The sequence below is a fragment of the Salvelinus alpinus genome, chromosome 16 (genome assembly GCF_045679555.1).
Source record: "Salvelinus alpinus chromosome 16, SLU_Salpinus.1, whole genome shotgun sequence".
NCBI classification, from domain to species: Eukaryota; Metazoa; Chordata; class Actinopteri; order Salmoniformes; family Salmonidae; genus Salvelinus; species Salvelinus alpinus.
In genome coordinates this window covers 56080528-56102317 of record NC_092101.1, presented here as the reverse complement: position 1 = coordinate 56102317, position 21790 = coordinate 56080528, and the positions used below count along the sequence as shown (strand labels likewise).

Genomic DNA, 21790 nt, shown 5'->3' with positions numbered 1-21790 from the left:
TCAATAACACGTCACTGAAAACCAACCACAAAGTTTCAATAACACGTCACTGAAAACCAACCACACAGTTTCAATAACACGTCGCTGGCAGAACCATGGACGTCACAGGACAACCCAGGCAGCAGGAAGGCCTGAGGAACAGTCAGTGCTGGGAGCTAGGCCAGGACAACCCAGGCAGCAGGAAGGCCTGAGGAACAGTCAGTGCTGGGAGCTAGGCCAGGACAACCCAGGCAGCAGGAAGGCCTGAGGAACAGTCAGTGCTGGGAGCTAGGCCAGGACAACCCAGGCAGCAGGAAGGCCTGAGGAACAGTCAGTGCTGGGAGCTAGGCCAGGACAACCCAGGCAGCAGGAAGGCCTGAGGAACAGTCAGTGCTGGGAGCTAGGCCAGGACAACCCAGGCAGCAGGAAGGCCTGAGGAACAGTCAGTGCTGGGAGCTAGGCCAGGACAACCCAGGCAGCAGGAAGGCCTGAGGAACAGTCAGTGCTGGGAGCTAGGCCAGGACAACCCAGGCAGCAGGTACTACTGACCTGAGGAACTTGGTGGCTCTCTCCACGACCTCCAGCCAGACAGACGACACGGTGCCCTCGTCAAACAGAGTGGCTTCTGGGAGGGCCCGCAGAGCGTCCAGGGACTCCTGGAGCAGCTCACTGCACAGGTCCGCGTCGTCACCTGATCAAAGTACCAATATGTTAAGACACACAGGACACTAGGGCTGGGAACCACCAGGGACCTCACAATAAGATATTATCACCATACTGAGGCGCCAATACGATATGTATTGTGATTCTCACCATTCTAGATGTATTGTGATTCTCACCATTCTAGATGTATTGTGATTCTCACCATTCTAGATGTATTGTGATTCCCACCATTCTAGATGTATTGTGATTCCCACCATTCTAGATGTATTGTGATTCTCACCATTCTAGATGTATTGTGATTCTCACCATTCTAGATGTATTGTGATTCTCACCATTCTAGATGTATTGTGATTCTCACCATTCTAGATGTATTGTGATTCTCACCATTCTAGATGTATTGTGATTCTCACCATTCTAGATGTATTGTGATTCTCACCATTCTAGATGTATTGTGATTCTCACCATTCTAGATGTATTGTGATTCTCACCATTCTAGATGTATTGTGATTCTCACCATTCTAGATGTATTGTGATTCTCACCATTCTAGATGTATTGTGATTCTCACCATTCTAGATGTATTGTGATTCTCACCATTCTAGATGTATTGTGATTCTCACCATTCTAGATGTATTGTGATTCTCACCATTCTAGATGTATTGTGATTCTCACCATTCTAGATGTATTGTGATTCTCACCATTCTAGATGTATTGTGATTCTCACCATTCTAGATGTATTGTGATTCTCACCATTCTAGATGTATTGTGATTCTCACCATTCTAGATGTATTGTGATTCTCACCATTCTAGATGTATTGTGATTCTCACCATTCTAGATGTATTGTGATTCTCACCATTCTAGATGTATTGTGATTCTCACCATTCTAGATGTATTGTGATTCTCACCATTCTAGATGTATTGTGATTCTCACCATTCTAGATGTATTGTGATTCTCACCATTCTAGATGTATTGTGATTCTCACCATTCTAGATGTATTGTGATTCTCACCATTCTAGATGTATTGTGATTCTCACCATTCTAGATGTATTGTGATTCTCACCATTCTAGATGTATTGCGATACGATACTGCGATTTGATGTTCAGAACATATTGCTCTGTTGCAAAGACGAATAATATGAGAAAATGTGTTTTAAATCAGTCATGTAAATAAAAGTGCTGAAAACATGTTGACTCACTATTATAAAACAAGATGGAGGACGACCTACAGGATGAAAAGTAATTGCGTTTTGGCGCAGATACACATTTTTATAGACTAAGTGAAGGGTTGTCTAGACGATAGAGAGGATGCTGTATACAGACTAAGTGAAGGGTTGTCTAGACGATAGAGAGGAGGCTGTATACAGACTAAGTGAAGGGTTGTCTAGACGATGGAGAGGAGGCTGTATACAGACTAAGTGAAGGGTTGTCTAGACGATGGAGAGGAGGCTGTATACAGACTAAGTGAAGGGTTGTGTCTAGACGATGGAGAGGAGGCTGTATACAGACTAAGTGAAGGGTTGTCTAGACGATAGAGAGGAGGCTGTATACAGACTAAGTGAAGGGTTGTCTAGACGATGGAGAGGAGGCTGTATACAGACTAAGTGAAGGGTTTTCTAGACGATGGAGAGGATGCTGTATACAGACTAAGTGAAGGGTTGTCTAGACGATGGAGAGGAGGCTGTATACAGACTAAGTGAAGGGTTGTCTAGACGATGGAGAGGATGCTTACCAGACCTCCAGGCTCGTCGTAGGAAGGCAAAGGCGAAGGAGAGAGCTGCTCTGGAGCCGACTCTGGCCAAACCTTCCACACCCTTACTGGCTGGCCGGGGGCTAGAGAGAGAGAGAGAGACACCTTTAACTCCAAGATGACACACGACTCGGATCAAGCCGATCCTCTAAGGGGGAAATGTAGTCAGCGTAGCTCACAGTGAGATGAGAGAACCATGGCTGATGCTTCCTGTACTATCACTAGTGTATGAGAGCGGTTTACAGCGTACCTCTTGTTGTCTACGATGGGTGGAGGGGGGCTGGGGGGGCTCTTCCAGCGGACCTTGTACTTCTCTTCCATCATGCTGTGGCTCAGGGATATGAGGTATCTCTCTAGGATGACCAGGCGCTGGCGTAGACGCAGGGCAGACAACGTGCTCTTAGCCATCTGGGCCGATAGCTTCTGTTGGTCATCTACCAGCACCATCAGACAGTCCTTCAGCTCCGTCTCATCTGAGAGAGAGACAGAGAGAGACAGAGAGAGACACAGAGAGAGAGAGAGACACACAGAGAGAGAGAGAGAGAGAGACACAGAGAGAGAGAGAGAGAGAGAGAGAGAGAGAGAGAGAGAGAGAGAGAGAGAGAGAGAGAGAGAGAGAGAGAGAGAGAGGGAGAGAGACACAGAGAGAGAGAGAGAGAGAGACACAGAGACAGAGAGAGACAGAGAGAGACAGTGAGAGACAGGGAGAGACACAGAGAGAGACACAGAGAGAGACACAGAGAGACACAGAGAGAGACAGAGAGACAGACACAGAGAGACAGAGAGAGACACAGAGAGACAGAGAGACAGACAGAGAGAGACAGAGAGAGAGAGAGACAGACACAGAGAGAGACACAGAGAGAGAGACACAGACATCAGATGCTGTGAGCAGTAGAAATACAGTTTCATTACCAAACATGATTCCTTTAGTAGTTTCAAAATTATTTTGGGATAACATTTTGATTGCAAAATTACAGCCAATCCTCCATAAGAGCATAACAAGCTGAGCATAAGCCCTTCCCAGTCTGTCTCTGTGACAGCCCTACAGCCCTTCCCAGTCTGTCTCTGTGACAGCTCTACAGCCCTGTGGGGGACCAGACAGGCCAAAATAACAGATCTGAGGGATTCTCTGATACTTTTGTATACTTCTTAACCAGTACCTCTGAAAGTAGCGCAAAAACTGTTTCCCCCGGAGAATTGCGTACTACGTCACATACAGGGCCTTCAGAAAGTATTCACACCCCATAATGACGTGTTCCCCGCATTACCCCATAACGACGTGTTCCCCGCATTACCCCATAACGACGTGTTCCCCGCATTACCCCATAACGACGTGTTCCCCGCATTACCCCATAACGACGTGTTCCCCGCATTACCCCATAACGACGTGTTCCCCGCATTACCCCATAACGACGTGTTCCCCGCATTACCCCATAACGACGTGTTCCCCGCATTACCCCATAACGACGTGTTCCCCGCATTACCCCATAACGACGTGTTCCCCGCATTACCCCATAACGACGTGTTCCCCGCATTACCCCATAACGACGTGTTCCCCGCATTACCCCATAACGACGTGTTCCCCGCATTACCCCATAATGACGTGTTCCCCGCATTACCCCATAATGACTTGTTCCCCGCATTACCCCATAATGACTTGTTCCCCACAACACCCCATAATGACGTGTTCCCCATAATGACGTGTTCCCCACATTACCCCATAATGACGTGTTCCCCACATTACCCCATAATGACGTGTTCCCCACATTACCCCATAATGACGTGTTCCCCACATTACCCCATAATGACGTGTTCCCCACATTACCCCATAATGACGTGTTCCCCACATTACCCCATAATGACGTGTTCCCCACATTACCCCATAATGACGTGTTCCCCACATTACCCCATAATGACTTGGTCCCCACATTACCCCATAATGACTTGGTCCCCACATTACCCCATAATGACGTGTTCCCCACATTACCCCATAATGACGTGTTCCCCACATTACCCCATAATGACGTGTTCCCCACATTACCCCATAATGACGTGTTCCCCACATTACCCCATAATGACGTGTTCCCCACATTACCCCATAATGACGTGTTCCCCACATTACCCCATAATGACGTGTTCCCCACATTACCCCATAATGACGTGTTCCCCACATTACCCCATAATGACGTGTTCCCCACATTACCCCATAATGACGTGTTCCCCACATTACCCCATAATGACGTGTTCCCCACATTACCCCATAATGACGTGTTCCCCACATTACCCCATAATGACGTGTTCCCCACATTACCCCATAATGACGTGTTCCCCACATTACCCCATAATGACGTGTTCCCCACATTACCCCATAATGACGTGGTCCCCACATTACCCCATAATGACGTGGTCCCCACATTACCCCATAATGACGTGTTCCCCACATTACCCCATAATGACGTGTTCCCCACATTACCCCATAATGACGTGTTCCCCACATTACCCCATAATGACTTGGTCCCCACATCACCCCATAATGACTTGTTCCCCGCATTACCCCATAACGACTTGGTCCCCGCATTACCCCATAATGACTTGTTCCCCGCATTACCCCATAATGGCGTGTACCCCATAATGACTTGTTCCCCACATTACCCCATAATGACTTGTTCCCCACATTACCCCATAATGACGTGTTCCCCACATTACCCCATAACGACTTGTTCCCCGCATTACCCCATAATGACTTGTTCCCCGCATTACCCCATAATGGCGTGTACCCCATAATGACTTGTTCCCCACATTACCCCATAATGACGTGTTCCCCACATTACCCCATAATGACGTGTTCCCCACATTACCCCATAATGACGTGTTCCCCACATTACCCCATAATGACGTGTTCCCCACATTACCCCATAATGACGTGTTCCCCACATTACCCCATAATGACGTGTTCCCCACATTACCCCATAATGACGTGTTCCCCACATTACCCCATAATGACGTGTTCCCCACATTACCCCATAATGACGTGTTCCCCACATTACCCCATAATGACGTGTTCCCCACATTACCCCATAATGACGTGTTCCCCACATTACCCCATAATGACGTGTTCCCCACATTACCCCATAATGACGTGTTCCCCACATTACCCCATAATGACGTGTTCCCCACATTACCCCATAATGACGTGTTCCCCACATTACCCCATAATGACGTGTTCCCCACATTACCCCATAATGACGTGTTCCCCACATTACCCCATAATGACTTGGTCCCCACATTACCCCATAATGACTTGGTCCCCACATTACCCCATAATGACTTGGTCCCCACATTACCCCATAATGACGTGTTCCCCACATTACCCCATAATGACTTGTTCCCCACATTACCCCATAATGACTTGTTCCCCACAACACCCCATAATGACTTGTTCCCCGCATTACCCCATAACGACTTGTTCCCCGCATTACCCCATAATGACTTGTTCCCCGCATTACCCCATAATGGCGTGTACCCCATAATGACTTGTTCCCCACATTACCCCATAATGACTTGTTCCCCACATTACCCCATAATGACGTGTTCCCCACATTACCCCATAATGACGTGTTCCCCACATTACCCCATAATGACGTGTTCCCCACATTACCCCATAATGACGTGTTCCCCACATTACCCCATAATGACGTGTTCCCCACATTACCCCATAATGACGTGTTCCCCACATTACCCCATAATGACGTGTTCCCCACATTACCCCATAATGACGTGTTCCCCACATTACCCCATAATGACGTGTTCCCCACATTACCCCATAATGACGTGTTCCCCACATTACCCCATAATGACGTGTTCCCCACATTACCCCATAATGACGTGTTCCCCACATTACCCCATAATGACTTGTTCCCCACATTACCCCATAATGACTTGTTCCCCACATTACCCCATAATGACTTGTTCCCCACATTACCCCATAATGACGTGTTCCCCACATTACCCCATAATGACTTGTTCCCCACAACACCCCATAATGACTTGTTCCCCACAACACCCCATAATGACTTGTTCCCCACATTACCCCATAATGACAAAGCGAAAACATGTTTTAAGACACTTTTGCAAAATTATTGAAAATGAAATACAGAAATACACTACCTGACCAAAAGTATGTGGACACCTGTTCATCAAACATCTCATTTCAAAATCATGGGCAATATTCTTATTATGGGATGAGTTGAACCACAGTCAAGGCAGCAGCTACTCTTCCTGGGGTTTATTATGGATCCCCATTAGTTCCTGTCAAGGCAGCAGCTACTCTTCCTGGGGTTTATTATGGATCCCCATTAGTTCCTGCCAAGGCAGCAGCTACTCTTCCTGGGGTTTATTATAGATCCCCATTAGTTCCTGCCAAGGCAGCAGCTACTCTTCCTGGGGTTTATTATGGATCCCCATTAGTTCCTGTCAAGGCAGCAGCTACTCTTCCTGGGGTTTATTATGGATCCCCATTAGTTCCTGCCAAGGCAGCAGCTACTCTTCCTGGGGTTTATTATGGATCCCCATTAGTTCCTGCCAAGGCAGCAGCTACTCTTCCTGGGGTTTATTATGGATCCCCATTAGTTCCTGCCAAGGCAGCAGCTACTCTTCCTGGGGTTTATTATGGATCCCCATTAGTTCCTGCCAAGGCAGCAGCTACTCTTCCTGGGGTTTATTATGGATCCCCATTAGTTCCTGCCAAGGCAGCAGCTACTCTTCCTGGGGTTTATTATGGATCCCCATTAGTTCCTGCCAAGGCAGCAGCTACTCTTCCTGGGGTTTATTATGGATCCCCATTAGTTCCTGCCAAGGCAGCAGCTACTCTTCCTGGGGTTTATTATGGATCCCCATTAGTTCCTGCCAAGGCAGCAGCTACTCTTCCTGGGGTTTATTATAGATCCCCATTAGTTCCTGCCAAGGCAGCAGCTACTCTTCCTGGGGTTTATTATGGATCCCCATTAGTTCCTGTCAAGGCAGCAGCTACTCTTCCTGGGGTTTATTATGGATCCCCATTAGTTCCTGCCAAGGCAGCAGCTACTCTTCCTGGGGTTTATTATGGATCCCCATTAGTTCCTGCCAAGGCAGCAGCTACTCTTCCTGGGGTTTATTAAGGATCCCCATTAGTTCCTGCCAAGGCAGCAGCTACTCTTCCTGGGGTTTATTATGGATCCCCATTAGTTCCTGCCAAGGCAGCAGCTACTCTTCCTGGGGTTTATTATGGATCCCCATTAGTTCCTGCCAAGGCAGCAGCTACTCTTCCTGGGGTTTATTATGGATCCCCATTAGTTCCTGCCAAGGCAGCAGCTACTCTTCCTGGGGTTTATTATGGATCCCCATTAGTTCCTGCCAAGGCAGCAGCTACTCTTCCTGGGGTTTATTATGGATCCCCATTAGTTCCTGCCAAGGCAGCAGCTACTCTTCCTGGGGTTTATTATGGATCCCCATTAGTTCCTGCCAAGGCAGCAGCTACTCTTCCTGGGGTCCAGCTAAATTAAGGCAGGTATACAATGTAATGTTTCAAAATAATATACATTTCATAACAGATTTCACAATACATTAAGTGTGTTACCTCAGACCACTACTACCACATATCTACAATACATTAAGTGTGTTACCTCAGACCACTACTACCACATATCTACAATACATTAAGTGTGTTACCTCAGACCTCTACTACCACATATCTACAACCCAGCAGAGCATACCGTGGGGTTTGGGAATAGGACCAGACCCAGCAGAGCATACGGTGGGGTTTGGGGATAGGACCAGACCAGACCCAGCAGAGCATACCGTGGGGTTTGGGGATAGGACCAGACTAGACTCAGCAGAGCATACCGTGAGGTTTGGGGATAGGACCAGACTAGATCCAGCAGAGCATACTGTGGGGGTTGGGGATAGGACCAGACCCAGCAGAGCATACCGTGGGCTTTGGGGATAGGACCAGACCCAGCAGAGCATACCGTGAGGTTTGGGGATAGGACCAGACCCAGCAGAGCATACCGTGGGGTTTGGGGATAGGACCAGACTAGACCCAGCAGAACATACCGTGGGGGTTGGGGATAGGACCAGACTAGACTCAGCAGAGCATACCGTGGGGTTTGGGGATAGGACCAGACCCAGCAGAGCATACTGTGGGGTTTGGGGATAGGACCAGACTAGACTCAGCAGAGCATACCGTGGGGTTTGGGGATAGGACCAGACTAGACCCAGCAGAGCATACTGTGGGGTTTGGGGATAGGACCAGACCAGACCCAGCAGAGCATACCGTGGGGGTTGGGGATAGGACCAGAGCCAGCAGAGCATACCGTGGGGTTTGGGGATAGGACCAGACTAGACCCAGCAGAGCATACCGTGGGGTTTGGGGATAGGACCAGACTAGACCCAGCAGAGCATACCGTGGGGTTTGTGGATAGGACCAGACCCAGCAGAGCATACCGTGGGGGTTGGGGATAGGACCAGACTAGACCCAGCAGAGCATACCGTGGGGGTTGGGGATAGGACCAGACTAGACCCAGCAGAGCATACCGTGGGGGTTGGGGATAGGACCAGACTAGACCCAGCAGAGCATACCGTGGGGGTTGGGGATAGGACCAGACTAGACCCAGCAGAGCATACCGTGGGGGTTGGGGATAGGACCAGACTAGACCCAGCAGAGCATACCGTGGGGTTTGGGGATAGGACCAGACTAGACCCAGCAGAGCATACCGTGGGGTTTGGGGATAGGACCAGACCAGACCCAGCAGAGCATACCGTGGGGTTTGGGGATAGGACCAGACTAGACCCAGCAGAGCATACCGTGGGGTTTGGGGATAGGACTAGACCAGACCCAGCAGAGCATACCGTGGGGTTTGGGGATAGGACCAGACTAGACCCAGCAGAGCATACCGTGGGGTTTGGGGATAGGACCAGACACCCAGCAGAGCATACCGTGGGGTTTGGGGATAGGACCAGACTAGACCCAGCAGAACATACCGTGGGGTTTGGGGATAGGACCAGACTAGACCCAGCAGAGCATACCGTGGGGGTTGGGGATAGGACCAGACTAGACCCAGCAGAGCATACCGTGGGGTTTGGGGATAGGACCAGACTAGACCCAGCAGAGCATACCGTGGGGGTTGGGGATAGGACCAGAGCCAGCAGAGCATACCGTGGGGTTTGGGGATAGGACCAGACTAGACCCAGCAGAGCATACCGTGGGGTTTGGGGATAGGACCAGACTAGACCCAGCAGAGCATACCGTGGGGTTTGGGGATAGGACCAGACCCAGCAGAGCATACCGTGGGGGTTGGGGATAGGACCAGACTAGACCCAGCAGAGCATACCGTGGGGGTTGGGGATAGGACCAGACCCAGCAGAGCATACCGTGGGGGTTGGGGATAGGACCAGACTAGACCCAGCAGAGCATACCGTGGGGTTTGGGGATAGGACCAGACTAGACCCAGCAGAGCATACCGTGGGGTTTGGGGATAGGACCAGACCAGACCCAGCAGAGCATACCGTGGGGTTTGGGGATAGGACCAGACCAGACCCAGCAGAGCATACCGTGGGGTTTGGGGATAGGACCAGACTAGACCCAGCAGAGCATACCGTGGGGTTTGGGGATAGGACTAGACCAGACCCAGCAGAGCATACCGTGGGGTTTGGGGATAGGACCAGACTAGACCCAGCAGAGCATACCGTGGGGTTTGGGGATAGGACCAGACCCAGCAGAGCATACCGTGGGGTTTGGGGATAGGACCAGACTAGACCCAGCAGAGCATACCGTGGGGTTTGGGGATAGGACCAGACTAGACCCAGCAGAACATACCGTGGGGTTTGGGGATAGGACCAGACTAGACCCAGCAGAGCATACCGTGGGGTTTGGGGATAGGACCAGACTAGACCCAGCAGAGCATACCGTGGGGTTTGGGGATAGGACCAGACTAGACCCAGCAGAGCATACCGTGGGGTTTGGGGATAGGACCAGACTAGACCCAGCAGAGCATACCGTGGGGGTTGGGGATAGGACCAGACTAGACCCAGCAGAGCATACCGTGGGGTTTGGGGATAGGACCAGACCAGACCCAGCAGAGCATACCGTGGGGTTTGGGGATAGGACCAGACCCAGCAGAGCATACTGTGGGGGTTGGGGATAGGACCAGACACACCAGAGCATACCGTGGGGTTTGGGGATAGGACCAGAGCCAGCAGAGCATACCGTGGGGTTTGGGGATAGGACCAGAGCCAGCAGAGCATACCGTGGGGTTGGTGCTGGAGTTGGACTGGTACCTAGAGTAAACACTAGACATAACCATCCTGGCCTGCAGTCTGTCCAGTCATGTGATAGTCCAGTCATTTGATAGTAAAGTCACACCTCGCGTGCCAGGAGAGGCACACCACACCAGCAGGAGACCAGTCTGACTTCATATAGAGGAGACAGCCAGGTGGGGAAAGGGTCACGATTCCAGTATCTCAGTCACATTTACAAGTGGAGAGCCTGTTGCTGCCAACACAGCACTGCAGTTTAACATTACATTATCCTCTGGGCTTGTATAAAAAAAACTAAAAGCAGCTACAACGTCTGATGTCAGAACTGCTATTAGCAAGAGATGCATTATTTAAAACCATGATTGTGATGATTTCGTCTGAGACAACAACATCTCAGACCTAAACAGCAGCCTACAAGCAGTAAGCAGGTTGTATACTCAAGTCAAGTCAAGTTGCACACTTTGGGGTATATTCAGAGGTGGAAACTTTCTGTGGGAATTAACGGGAATATATGCAAATTAATATTAATACCGTTTAAAATGTATATGTTTATACCGTTGGATATATTTACCATATCATATGGAGACAGAAACATAAACATTTTACCTTATCATAAGTAGACTTAATTACAAATGATTAAATATTTCCATAACAAAAAACAATTTAGTTACGAATTGAACTTTATTTAAATGAGTTGACTCTTCACATGGGATGAATTCACTGAACAACAAAAGAAAGGTAATATTGAATGATCCCCAATGATCCATCGCATCTCTCAAAAAACATTTTCAACATACATCTGTAAAATGATAGTCTAGAAACTAAAGCTTTAATTGTCAGACTCTCAGACTCCTAGTCTTCTCCCTGGACCTCATCAATATCCACCTCTTGAACATCAGACTCCATGTCTTCTCCCTGGACCTCATCAATATCCACCTCTTGAACATCAGACTGATGCCTCATCTTCACTGTCCCTTTCCAACCTTGTTGAGGATGGCTCGTTGTCAGACTCAAAAAACCTCAAATTTGCCCGGATGGCCACCAATGTTTCAACCCTTGTATTGGTCAGCCTGTTGCGTGTTTTGGTGTGTGTGTTCCCAAACAAGGACCAGTTGCGCTCTGAGGCGGCTGATGTTGGTGGGATTTGGAGAATGATGGAGGCAACAGGGGAAAGAGCCTCAGATCCACAAAGTCCCTTCCACCAGGTGGCTGATGAGATATGATGGCACGACTGCCATATTGCATCTCCGTCCCAAAGCCCTTGCTTGGAAGTGTACTTCGCCAGACTGCCAAGAACCTTGCCCTCATCCAGGCCAAGGTGGCGAGACACGGTAGTGATGACGCCATAGGCCTTGTTGATCTCTGCACCAGACAGGATGCTCTTGCCAGCATACTTGGGGTCCAACATGTATGCTGCGGCGTGTTTGGGCTTCAGGCAGAAGTCTTCACGCTTTTTGATGTATTTCAGAACTGCAGTTTCCTCTGCTGGGAGCAACAGTGAAGTGGGCAGGGCAGTATGGATTTCTTCTCTTACATCTGCAAGCAGAGTCTGAACATCAGACAGGATGGCATTGTCTCCCTCAATCCGTGCCATGGCTACTGCTATAGGTTTCAGGCTGCTTACCACTCTCTCCCAAAACACATCATCCAGGAGGATCCTCTTGATGGGGCTGTCCACATCGGCAGACTGTGATATGGCCATTTCTTGGAGAGACTCCTTCCCCTCCAGGAGACAGTCAAACATGATGACAACACCACCCCAACGGGTGTTGCTGGGCAGCTTCAATGTGGTGCTCTTATTCTTCTCACACTGCCTGGTGAGGTAGATTGCTGCTATAACTTGATGACCCTTCACATGCCTAACCATTTCCTTGGCTCTCTTGTAGAGTGTATCCATTGTTTTCAGTGCCATGATGTCCTTGAGGAGCAGATTCAATGCATGAGCAGCACAGCCAATGGGTGTGATGTGAGGGTAGGACCCCTCCACTTTAGACCAAGCAGCCTTCATGTTCACAGCATTGTCTATCACCAGTGCAAATACCTTCAGTGGTCCAAGGTCATTGATGACTGCCTTCAGCTCATCTGCAATGTAGAGACCGGTGTGTCTGTTGTCCCTTGTGTCTGTGCTCTTGTAGAATACTGGTTGAGGGGTGGAGATGATGTAGTTAAATATTCCTTGCCCACGAACATTCAACCACCCATCAGAGATGATTGCAATGCAGTCTGCTTTCTCTATGATTTGCTTGACCTTCACTTGAACTCTGCATCCAGCAAATGAGTAGATAAATCCTGTCTGTTTGGAGGGGTGTCTGCTGGGCGAAGAACATTCAGAAATGTCTTCCAATACACATTGCCTGTGAGCATCAGAGGTGAACCAGTTGCATACACAGCTCGAGCAAGACATTCATCAGCATTTCTCTGACTACGTTCCGCCATTGAGTCATAAACACTTCTGATTCCAGGGAGACCATGAGCTGTTGCTATCGATAAGGTGTCTGATTCATCCTTTTCACCTCGAATAGAAGTAGAGGGACTTTTGTCAGAGGTAGCTTGTTGTGAGCGCTGAGGGAACTTTATGCACTTGGCCAGATGATTCTGCATCTTTGTTGCATTCTTCACATATGATTGGGGACAGTATTTGCAAATGTACACAGCTTTTCCTTCTACATTAGCTGCAGTGAAATGTCTCCACACATCAGATGGTGCCCGTGGTATTTTCCTGTAAAGATTAGAAAACAATGAGTAAAAAACTAAACAAATACAATTCCATGTACAGATAAATAGTTAAGCAGTTAGATTAAACAACTCCTTTGTAAGATAAATGCTTTAAAATTAAATATGTATGGAAACAGGTGAATTAACACTCCTCAGTTAACAGACTCACACAAGCTAAAACCCACATGGTATCAAAAACTAACTAGCAGAAAGTGTTAACAAGTTAGAAATGATTTAAAACACACTTTGCTGTAGGCTACTATTTACTAGTTAACAACAAATCATGTATGTCATATAAAATATATTCACCCCACCCAGTATTGTAATCAAAACTTACCCGAAAGCATGTAGTCCTTGGCTCAGACAGTGTAGTAGTGTGGGCTCAATAGCATCTCATTAGTGTGCAAGATCTTGAGAATCAGCTGTACATGTGATGGAAGAATGCACTGTGCATACAGAGGGTTGCGATTCCATTGAATTGGGGATAGTTTAACCAAAATATGCCACAAGATCTAGAATTGTCTTATGTGTATCCCACAAAAAATATTCAATGTTATAAGCTAACTTTTTTTAATGAATTTAAGCAAAATTCCGCAAATTCCAGGGCTCAACTTCCCATGGAAAGTTACCGACCCTAAAGTCAAGTCACCATTTACAGAGAACGTGTTTACTCAGCTCTGTCCAGGATAAACAGATCCCACCCACCTGGCTGCCGTCCCCAGTCCCACGTCTCGATGATAGAGTGATGGACAGATGTCGACACTTCCTCCTCTTCCTTCTTCTCTTTATCGTTGGATTCATCCTTCTTCTGAGTACCGAAGCAATCCGTGCAGTCTTCTGGAGGGAGGGCACAAACACAGCATTACCATCACATTTATCTCATAGCATCCTAGCTCCTAGCATCCTAGCTCCTAGGTAAACAATACATCCTGGCTTCTCCCCTGGCTTCTTTAACATGGTGGGGCTGATGAGTGATGTGATGAGTGATGCGTTGGACACACAGATTTGATTTTGTTTTGTTTTTGAACACCTGTAACTGCCATTTCCTGCAAATCCAGAGTCTTAAATGATAACAAATAAAGTTGCAAATTAATTATTTAAGTTTCATTCATATTTAAAATATTTTCCTAGAATTATACGAGCAATTTCATTTTTCAATGGTCAACAGATCAGGGAGCATAGGTATGAGGGCCTGGCAAGAGCAACTCAAGTCATTCACAGTGTGTTCACATATTGTGTGTGTGTGTGTGTGTGTGTGTGTGTGTGTGTGTGTGTGTGTGTGTGTGTGTGTGTGTGTGTGTGAGGTTAGGAATTTTGCGACTGTTTCCTCCGGATTTAGCTCTTAAAATCTAACTTTGAACAACAACGAACCTGAATGTTTTAAGTACACAACAAAAACCAGATCAGGACGCCACTTTTGAAGACTAGGACACATCCATATTTGTTGTTGTTGAGTAGTTTTTAATTCAAGCGCCCATCTAGCATCTAGTTAGCTGTGTTTCTGTAGCACACGTGATGGAGTTTTCAAAACTAATGGCCACTGGATTGATGGAAGTAATCATGATAACATTCTGTCAGGTAGGCAAAGGCAACATTGACGCTAGTTAACATTTCATTTTGTTTCTGGGAAAGTACCAGTCAGTCCAGTTACAACGCTTTATTTATTTCTGTTCACGCAGTCAGGGTATATGCAACAGTTTGGGCCGCCTGGCTCGTTGCAAACAAATTTGCCCGAATTTTACACAATTATGACATAACATTGAAGGTTGTGCAATGTAACAGGAATATTTAGACTGAGGGATGCCACCCGTTAGATAAAATACGTAACGGTTCCATATTTCACTGAAAGAACAAACGTTTTGTTTTCGAAATGATCGTTTACGGATTTGACCATATTAATTAATGACCTAAGGCTCGTATTTCTGTGTTTATTATATTAGAATTAAGTCTGATACCACGGCTCGCTGGGACAAAGATGTCCCCTTGTAGCAGAAATGTGTTTATTTTGATCATATGGAACGACATGAAACGTTGCACAATTGTAATATATATTATAAACGCATGGCATTTTCCAACAGTATGTTTGTCACAGTGGAAGGTTACTGCATCAGTATGTAAACCTGTCAGAGCAAAGGCCAAAAGATGGTGCACATCTTACATTCCTGGGGAAGAAACCTGAAAATCTCAGAAAAACACTAATATAGGTTCAGGGGTATTGTAGTCATGAAAAGGTACAGGGTAGATGGGTATTGTAGTTCCTACCTGGGTGAGCCGATTCTTCTCCATTGAAAGTGATCTCTTCATCCTTCACCATCTCATTCCACATCTCACTCAGCCCTTCTGGAGAGAACACTCGCTGCCATAGGAAAACACAGCAACTTAGAGTTTATACTTTCAGAACATACCCACACGAAACAGAACGACACCGGCCAAGGAATAGGGCTCTGGTCAACAGTAGTGCACTATATAGGGCTCTGGTCTATAGTAGTGCACTACATAGGGAATAGGGCTCTGGTCAACAGTAGTGCACTATATAGGGCTCTGGTCTATAGTAGTGCACTACATAGGGAATAGGGCTCTGGTCAACAGTAGTGCACTGTATAGGGAATAGGGCTCTGGTCAACAGTAGTGCACTACATAGGGAATAGGGCTCTGGTCAACAGTAGTGCACTACATAGGGAATAGGGTGCCAGTAGTATTATTGAAGAGAGGGCAGCATGTTCCCAAAGGGTCTATAGTAGTGCACTACATAGGGAATAGGGCTCTGATCAACAGTAGTGCACTACATAGGGAATAGGGCTCTGGTCAACAGTAGTGCACTACATAGGGAATAGGGCTCTGGTCAACAGTAGTGCACTACATAGGGAATAGGGTGCCAGTAGTATTATTGAAGAGAGGGCAGCATGTTCCCAAAGGGTCTATAGTAGTGCACTACATAGGGAATAGGGTGCCGGTAGTATTATTGAAGAGAGGGCAGCATGTTTCCAAAGGGTTTATAGTAGTGAACTACATAGGGAATAGGGCTCTGGTCAACAGTAGTGCACTACATAGGGAATAGGGCTCTGGTCAACAGTAGTGCACTACATAGGGAATAGGGTGCCAGTAGTATTATTGAAGAGAGGGCAGCATGTTCCCAAAGGGTCTATAGTAGTGCACTACATAGGGAATAGGGTGCCAGTAGTATTATTGAAGAGAGGGCAGCATGTTCCCAAAGGGTCTATAGTAGTGCACTACATAGGGAATAGGGTGCCGGTAGTATTATTGAAGAGAGGGCAGCATGTTCCCAAAGGGTCTATAGTAGTGCACTACATAGGGAATAGGGTGCCAGTAGTATTATTGAAGAGGGCAGCATGTTCCCAAAGGGTCTATAGTAGTGCACTACATAGGGAAAAGGGTTTATTCTTGGACTGATTGATAAAGCCTCTTGTTCTTAAAGAACCAGATTTGGACCTTGTCAATATCCCCAATATATTAGAGACTACAGCAGGGTCACCAACAGTCAAACATAAAACATATGAATGGGCTGAATAATGACATAACATGGGCAGCAGGTTGAATCATGTTGTCAGGGACATAACATGGGCAGCAGGTTGAATCATGCTGTCAGGGACATAACATGGGCAGCAGGTTGAATCATGCTGTCAGGGACATAACATGGGCAGCAGGTTGAATCATGTTGTCAGGGACATAACATGGGCAGCAGGTTGAATCATGCTGTCAGGGACATAACATGGGCAGCAGGTTGAATCATGCTGTCAGGGACATAACATGGGCAGCAGGTTGAATCATGTTGTCAGGGACATAACATGGGCAGCAGGTTGAATCATGTTGTCAGGGACATAACATGGGCAGCAGGTTGAATCATGTTGTCAGGGACATAACATGGGCAGCAGGTTGAATCATGTTGTCCGGGACATAACATGGGCAGCAGGTTGAATCATGTTGTCAGGGACATAACATGGGCAGCAGGTTGAATCATGTTGTCAGGGACATAACATGGGCAGCAGGTTGAATCATGTTGTCAGGGACATAACATGGGCAGCAGGTTGAATAATGCTGTCAGGGACATAACATGGGCAGCAGGTTGAATAATGCTGTCAGGGACATAACATGGGCAGCAGGTTGAATAATGTTGTCAGGGACATAACATGGGCAGCAGGTTGAATAATGCTGTCAGGGACATAACATGGGCAGCAGGTTGAATCATGTTGTCAGGGACATAACATGGGCAGCAGGTTGAATCATGTTGTCAGGGACATAACATGGGCAGCAGGTTGAATCATGTTGTCAGGGACATAACATGGGCAGCAGGTTGAATCATGTTGTCAGGGACATAACATGGGCAGCAGGCTGAATCATGTTGTCAGGGACATAACATGGGCAGCAGGTTGAATCATGTTGTCAGGGACATAACATGGGCAGCAGGTTGAATCATGTTGTCAGGGACATAACATGGGCAGCAGGTTGAATCATGTTGTCAGGGACATAACATGGGCAGCAGGTTGAATCATGTTGTCAGGGACATAACATGGGCAGCAGGTTGAATCATGTTGTCAGGGACATAACATGGGCAGCAGGTTGAATAATGCTGTCAGGGACATAACATGGGCAGCAGGTTGAATCATGTTGTCAGGGACATAACATGGGCAGCAGGTTGAATCATGTTGTCAGGGACATAACATGGGCAGCAGGTTGAATCATGTTGTCAGGGACATAACATGGGTAGCAGGTTGAATCATGTTGTCAGGGACATAACATGGGCAGCAGGTTGAATAATGCTGTCAGGGACATAACATGGGCAGCAGGTTGAATAATGCTGTCAGGGACATAACATGGGCAGCAGGTTGAATAATGCTGTCAGGGACATAACATGGGCAGCAGGTTGAATAATGCTGTCAGGGACATAACATGGGCAGCAGGTTGAATCATGTTGTCAGGGACATAACATGGGCAGCAGGTTGAATCATGTTGTCAGGGACATAACATGGGCAGCAGGTTGAATAATGCTGTCAGGGACATAACATGGGCAGTAGGTTGAATCATGTTGTCAGGGACATAACATGGGCAGCAGGTTGAATCATGTTGTCAGGGACATAACATGGGCAGCAGGTTGAATAATGCTGTCAGGGACATAACATGGGCAGCAGGTTGAATAATGCTGTCAGGGACATAACATGGGCAGCAGGTTGAATAATGCTGTCAGGGACATAACATGGGCAGCAGGTTGAATAATGCTGTCAGGGACATAACATGGGCAGCAGGTTGAATAATGCTGTCAGGGACATAACATGGGCAGCAGGTTGAATAATGCTGTCAGGGACATAACATGGGCAGCAGGTTGAATCATGTTGTCAGGGACATAACATGGGCAGCAGGTTGAATCATGTTGTCAGGGACATAACATGGGCAGCAGGTTGAATAATGCTGTCAGGGACATAACATGGGCAGCAGGTTGAATCATGTTGTCAGGGACATAACATGGGCAGCAGGTTGAATCATGTTGTCAGGGACATAACATGGGCAGCAGGTTGAATCATGTTGTCAGGGACATAAAATGGGCAGCAGGTTGAATCATGTTGTCAGGGACATAACATGGGCAGCAGGCTGAATCATGTTGTCAGGGACATAACATGGGCAGCAGGTTGAATCATGTTGTCAGGGACATAACATGGGCAGCAGGTTGAATCATGTTGTCAGGGACATAACATGGGCAGCAGGTTGAATCATGTTGTCAGGGACATAACATGGGCAGCAGGTTGAATCATGTTGTCAGGGACATAACATGGGCAGCAGGTTGAATCATGTTGTCAGGGACATAACATGGGCAGCAGGTTGAATCATGTTGTCAGGGACATAACATGGGCAGCAGGTTGAATCATGTTGTCAGGGACATAACATGGGCAGCAGGTTGAATCCTGTTGTCAGGGACATAACATGGGCAGCAGGTTGAATAATGTTGTCAGGGACATAACATGGGCAGCAGGTTGAATAATGCTGTCAGGGACATAACATGGGCAGCAGGTTGAATCATGTTGTCAGGGACATAACATGGGCAGCAGGTTGAATCATGTTGTCAGGGACATAACATGGGCAGCAGGTTGAATAATGCTGTCAGGGACATAACATGGGCAGCAGGTTGAATAATGCTGTCAGGGACATAACATGGGCAGCAGGTTGAATCATGTTGTCAGGGACATAACATGGGCAGCAGGTTGAATCATGTTGTCAGGGACATAACATGGGCAGCAGGTTGAATAATGCTGTCAGGGACATAACATGGGCAGCAGGTTGAATAATGCTGTCAGGGACATAACATGGGCAGCAGGTTGAATAATGCTGTCAGGGACATAACATGGGCAGCAGGTTGACAGATATATCGCTGAAGTGACTGAATGAATAGTGTGTCATTATGAAAGTCTTGGAAAACAGTGCAATCAGATGATCGTCTTACAGTCTGATCTGCCTGCTTGACAGTCCATGTGTCAACGAGTGAAGAAATATAGACGTACCCTACTCACATTGCTTCATAAAGTAATCCAAGACCTATTGCCTAAATGGACTAACAGCCAAAACAGGCTTTCAAAGATTCAGGTTCCAATGTCAATAACAAGGCTGACACCAGGCAGACCAACATCCAAGTCATGTGTAGGACAGGTAGGAGCTGGAAAACTCTCAGCCGGCGTCCTAAACGGCATCCTATTCCCTATATAGTGCACTACTTCTGATCAGAGCCCTATTCCCTATTATAGTGCACTACTTCTGATCAGAGCCCTATGGGCCTACATAGGATGCCATTTGGGATTCACCCTTGGACATCGTTAAGAGCTGCCTGTCTAATTATGGCAACAAACATTTAGGGGAATACTTGTGCAATACTAGATCAAATGTCGGGAAGAAAAACAAACACATAAACACATACATCACATTGCATCATTTCACACAGTCAGCTTGAATGTTTAAAAAGGGACACTTCAAGGATTTTGTCAATGAGGCCATTTAGCCAACTGTGCTGGCAGACACCCATAGACTTCTAGTCGTTGCGCTGACGTTCATCTGACTCTGGGGAAGCACATAAAAGCGCATCGTTGCCAACATCCTGAAGTATCCCCTTTAAGCTGCAGTGGACCTGGAGTTCTCAACATAGAAGACACGGGAAGACCACCACATTACTGAGGAATCTATGTCTTCATTTATCTTTAACATATTGGAAAATAGACAGGTTGAGGAAGACCGATTCATGGGCACGATAATACCATTCACTACCACAGGTTACCTGTGCTAATCTTCCATCTGAGATCAGAGGCCCAGTCAGTCTCACTTGATTACTCCAAAATACAGAAGAGAACTGAAAGCAAACATAATAAATAAACCTTGAATCAGGTGTATTGTGTGGGGCCTTACAGGAGGACGGGTTGGCGACCTACACACCCAGTAGCCTTGCAGGAGGACGGGTTGGAGACCTACACACCCAGTAGCCTTACAGGAGGACGGGTTGGCGACCTACACACCCAGTAGCCTTGCAGGAGGACGGGTTGGCGACCTACACACCCAGTAGCCTTGCAGGAGGACGGGTTGGCGGCCTACACACCCAGTAGCCTTGCAGGAGGACGGGTTGGCGGCCTACACACCCAGTAGCCTTACAGGAGGACGGGTTGGCGGCCCTACACACCCAGTAGCCTTGCAGGAGGACGGGTTGCAAGCCTACACACCCAGTAGCCTTGCAGGAGGACGGGTTGGCGGCCCTACACACCCAGTAGCCTTACAGGAGGACGGGTTGGCGACCTCTAGGCAAGCACATCTACCTCCACGTTCAAGGTTTTAAATAAAAAGGTGGCGTCGACATGAGGTTGTAAGAAAAGAAAAGGTTCACCGTTTCATTGTACAATAGGCCAAGAGGTCTCGTGGCAGTGAAGAGAGGTCTTACCTGCAAGTCTATCTTCAGCCATTTGTCATGGAACCTCAGTTGGGCATCCAGGGTAAAATACGGAGTAGGCATATTTACGTCTTCTCTCCTGGCTGCAACCGCACCAAACCCTGGAAAGACAACTAATATTTCAACACAAATATGGACATCAGCAGCGAACTGTCTTTGACATTTTAAAAAGCCTGTTTCCTAGGTGACGATACTCAGCTAGCGAACACGTTTGCAAGGTAGCTATGTTTGTAACAAGGGCAGGACTATTTTTAACAATTGAATCATTATTTTGTGGGAGCCAATAATAGTAAACGGTTGCATAATGCCAGCCACATAGAGCCGAGCCGTGATATCTGGCAAACAAAATGGGGTAACTAGCGCATGAGCTAGGTAACTGATGAAGCTAGCCCGCAATGCGGTTAGCCGTTTGTCGTGCCCAAAGGCCAGCAGAGGGCAATATTGAGTCGTTGCATCTTATC

At 47.3% G+C, this 21790-nt stretch overlaps 2 protein-coding genes across 12 annotated transcripts in view; both read right to left on the bottom strand.

The window, feature by feature from the left end:
- The window catches only part of herc2 (HECT and RLD domain containing E3 ubiquitin protein ligase 2), a gene marked incomplete at its 3' end in the record, with an annotated part of 169836 nt that overhangs the window by 141577 nt on the left and 6469 nt on the right, over positions 1–21790 (bottom strand). For 10 of the 11 annotated variants that reach the window (XM_071346645.1, XM_071346646.1, XM_071346652.1 and 7 more), the window contains 6 exon segments: positions 529–670; positions 2372–2472; positions 2640–2862; positions 14102–14233; positions 15659–15752; positions 21321–21430. In XM_071346645.1, the coding sequence (XP_071202746.1) occupies positions 529–670; positions 2372–2472; positions 2640–2862; positions 14102–14233; positions 15659–15752; positions 21321–21392 (764 nt within the window). 11 annotated transcript variants of the gene reach the window in all.
- Positions 10610–14085, bottom strand: LOC139541705 (uncharacterized). The gene is made up of 2 exons (XM_071346658.1): positions 13734–14085; positions 10610–13400 (listed from the first exon to the last, which is right to left on the bottom strand). The coding sequence occupies exon 2, from the start codon at positions 13083–13085 to the stop codon at positions 11628–11630; it is 1458 nt and encodes a 485-aa protein (XP_071202759.1). The 5' UTR covers positions 13086–13400; positions 13734–14085; the 3' UTR covers positions 10610–11627.